The sequence below is a fragment of the Quercus suber genome, unplaced genomic scaffold, assembly GCF_002906115.3.
Source record: "Quercus suber isolate HL8 unplaced genomic scaffold, Cork oak 2.0 scaffold_276, whole genome shotgun sequence".
In the NCBI taxonomy this organism is placed as follows: Eukaryota; Viridiplantae; Streptophyta; class Magnoliopsida; order Fagales; family Fagaceae; genus Quercus; species Quercus suber.
Window position 1 is genome coordinate 595,342 of NW_027069732.1, and position 3,674 is coordinate 599,015.

The 3,674-nt window shown below is 37.1% G+C and overlaps 1 protein-coding gene across 1 annotated transcript; it reads right to left on the reverse strand.

Moving 5' to 3' along the window:
* Nucleotides 1–952: 952 nt before the first annotated feature.
* On the reverse strand, nucleotides 953–1,555 carry LOC112010708 (uncharacterized). Its single transcript, XM_024043063.1, has one exon. The coding sequence runs from the start codon at nucleotides 1,553–1,555 to the stop codon at nucleotides 953–955; it is 603 nt and encodes a 200-aa protein (XP_023898831.1).
* Nucleotides 1,556–3,674: the final 2,119 nt, after the last annotated feature.

Consider the following 3,674-nt stretch of genomic DNA (forward strand, 5'->3'; position numbering starts at 1 on the left):
TCAACATGTGCCTTGAAACTTTTGAATATGGTGAAAGTTGTAGATTTTTCTTTGATAAGATAAACCCATAATTTTCTGCTAAAATCATCAATAAAGGAGATGAAATATTTGTTACCTCCAACAGAAATTGGATCAAATGGACTGCATATATCCATATGCACTAGCTCTAATGGGTTAGGTGATCTCCATGATCTCCCACTTGGAAAAAGACTTCTTTGTTGCTTGCCAAGAGTGCATACCTCACATACATATTCTAGCTTTTCAATACTAGGCAATCCACGCACCATGCTTGATGTGGATAATAGTTTAAGCCCATTGAAATTAAGATGCCCAAGGCGAAGATGCCACTTCCATGACTCATTTTCTACAAGCCCATGGAAACATTTCTCCATTGTTGAGTTAAGATGGAGTGGAAACATACGATTGTGACCCATTTGAACTTTTACAACAAGCCTTCCTTCAGCATCCTTCAAAACAAGAGAGAGTTTCTCCATGTGTATAATATACCCCTTTTTGTAGGAGTTGCCTACTAATAAAAATATTGCTTTTCATGTTGGGCACATAGTACACATTGGAGATAAATTGCAAAACATCATTCCTTTGACATATTCTAATTTTTCCTTTACTTTTTATGGGCAATTTGGATGAGGCTCCCAAATGGACATCGCCTTGAACACTTTCAACAAGCTCAACAAAGAGCTCCTTTTTTCCACTCATGTGGTTGCTAGCTCCAGAATCAAGATACCACACCTCTTAGGAATTATTTTTCTCCTTTTATGCAAAAAGAAGTGTACATTCTTCCTTTTCAACATTTGATGCCTCAACAAGATTAGATTGTTCATTGTGCTTCTTAGATTTATTGTACTAGTAGTTTGATGCATAATGTCCAAATTTGTTGCAATTGAAACATTGAACATTTCTATTAACTCCACATCCGCAAGCAAATCTACCTCTAAATGTTCCTTTTCCACGACCCTTGCCACAGTTGCTCAACGACAACAGAGCTAGAATTCTTTTCCATACGCTGCTCATGCACTTGAAGAGATCCCATTAATTCATCGATTGAGAGAGTCTCCAAGTATTTGGACTCTTCAATAGCCACCACGATATGCTCAAATTTATTTGTAAGAGACCTTAATATTTTCTCCACCACATGAACATCTTCAATACTCTCTCCATTACTTTTCAAACGATTAACTATTACAAGTAATCGTAAAAAATAATCAAAACTAGTTTCACCATCTTTCATGTAAGCAACTTCAAACTCGACACAAAGAGTTTGCAAACGAACTCTTTTCACACAATTGACACCCTTGAAAAAATTGCCAAGAGTCTCCCATGCTTCTTTACTTGACTCTACTTTGACAATTTTCTCAAAAGTTGACTCATCCACCCCTTGATAGAGTAGAAACAGTGTCTTCTTATCTTTCTTCCTCTGATCCTTAAGCAAATTTTTTTGCTCTGCATTGTAGGTGGCTTCTTGCTCACTTGTGGGTTCTACATACCCATCAGTGACGAGCTCCCATAGCTCTTGTGATCCAAACAACGCTTTCATTTGAATCTGCTAGCTCTCATAATTTTCTTTCGTCAATTTAGGAATTTGTGGTTGCACCATATTAGAAGGCATCTTCACTAATGGTGTAGACAAAGACTCTAGGCTCTAAAAACTTGGCTCTGAAACCACTTTGTTGGCTTTATAAAGCCTTGACTTAAAATTCAACAAAGTACTCACAAGAGAGAGAGGACTAAAAATTTTATTAGAGTATTTCAAACTCACAAACAAAGAGATTAGGCTACTACAACAAAGAGCTGACTACAACTTTTTCTCTCACACACTTTCACATCATACATCCATCCCCTTTTATAGGGTGAAGTTATAAGAGCTATCATTATTATCATGACTCTTTGTTTCATAACAGAAAATTCTAGAATGTGGAAGACTCAAAGACATAGACGTTATGGAATGACAATAGACACAAACAGTTATGGAAAAACAAAAGACACAAATAGTTATGAAATATCAAGAGGCACCTTTTGGTTTACCACTTCCAACAGTACATTAGTACAATGAAACCATAGCACAGAGTAATGTTTGATACTAGGCTTGATGTAAAAATAGAAACAACAATTTTATCTCAACAGTTTATACCAAACTTGCTGAGTAGATAATGACTCTTTCACGTGTATCACATATGTTCTTCTTTTGTTTGAAGCACAATTTATCATAGGAAATGTTGATGCGAAGTACGTACTAGGTTCTTATTATAGCAAAACGTTACTAAAGTGCACTACATTAGATACCAATCCTGCTGCATAAACATGAAGGTATAACTCACATTAATATATAGGAAAAGTACGTTCAATTTGAAATTTGTGCATCCCATGCCATGCTTGCTTTAGTAAAAGGTGAAAAAATGGTTCGGTTTGTGCTCATGCATTCATATAAATGTTGTATTTATACGACCATGTTGATATAATATATAAATTAATTCTCATACCCTTTTTTTTTTGGGAAAAGTAGTCCATTTATAGCTTGAAGATGAAGAAATTTATATGATGATGCCAAAAATCATTAGTGAGTCGTGGTCCTCACATGCTCTAGATAGAACCTATGAAACAAAATCAAAGAAGACTTTACAGAGAGTACTGGTGTGGTACCGGCCAAATATCCTTCAAAGGTTAAGTTAGAGAGAATTTCTACAACTCTAGAGTGCCAAAGTTGGGAAAATTACGCGTACCTTGATTTGTGAGGGCTTTGGGGTTTTTGTAATAGTGTAGAGCTGACCTTTGTTTCTTGGTGGAGAAGGTCTTTCTTTGTAGGGAAGATTCTCATTAATACACGTATTTGGCACGATCCTTTCCTTGTAGAGATTCCTCTAATTAGGGTTAGTCGTTGGATACAAAATATTTCCTTGCATAGATATTCGTGGACATCAAGCTAAGTCACGCTGGACCCGTCGGGCTCTTCACTTCGTCAGTCAATTGCCTCATTCGAAGGCTTCCCATCGACTTTATAAAGATGCTCATTGGGTACTGTGGGATTGTCAACTTCATGGTGTCATTGCTTCAGATCCCTGTTCGATTATGGGAAGCTGACGAGTCCAGAGGAACCGTCATCTTCCTTGTGTGCCATGCCTTGAATCTTCTTAACGAGAATACCCTTATCAGCTGCCCTACTAAATGGCTCCGTTAGCTCCAACTGACAAGTCATGGAGTGCAATCATTTACTGCAATTTATTTATTATTTTTTTTAAAAAGGGGTGTCATTAATTTCCCTTGAGCAGCCTTTATTAAATGCTAGGAGACATATGACACTAGTCGGTTGGCCTCGTTTCTGATCAAAAGTGTCGCTTCATTTCTTGTGCTTCTTTGTCCTATAAATAGTCCCTTACCTCCTCCCATATCTCCTTATTTCACCTTTGGGAGCCTTAAAAGAAATAATTGTCATTCCGTCGTCCAAGCCACCCGTTACTTTGCCTCCGTCACTCCTTAGAGGGACTGTTGCTTTCAATTCATCTGTTTTTTTGTAAGTTCTCTTCTCTTTGCTTTTATTTATACTTTTGCAACCAATCCCCTTTTTATGTTTTGTGACTAGTCAAGATAGGTTCTTAGAAAAATACCTCCGTTGCTTGTAGGTGGATAGATGTCAGATAGGGAAGCGAGGAGTGAACTAT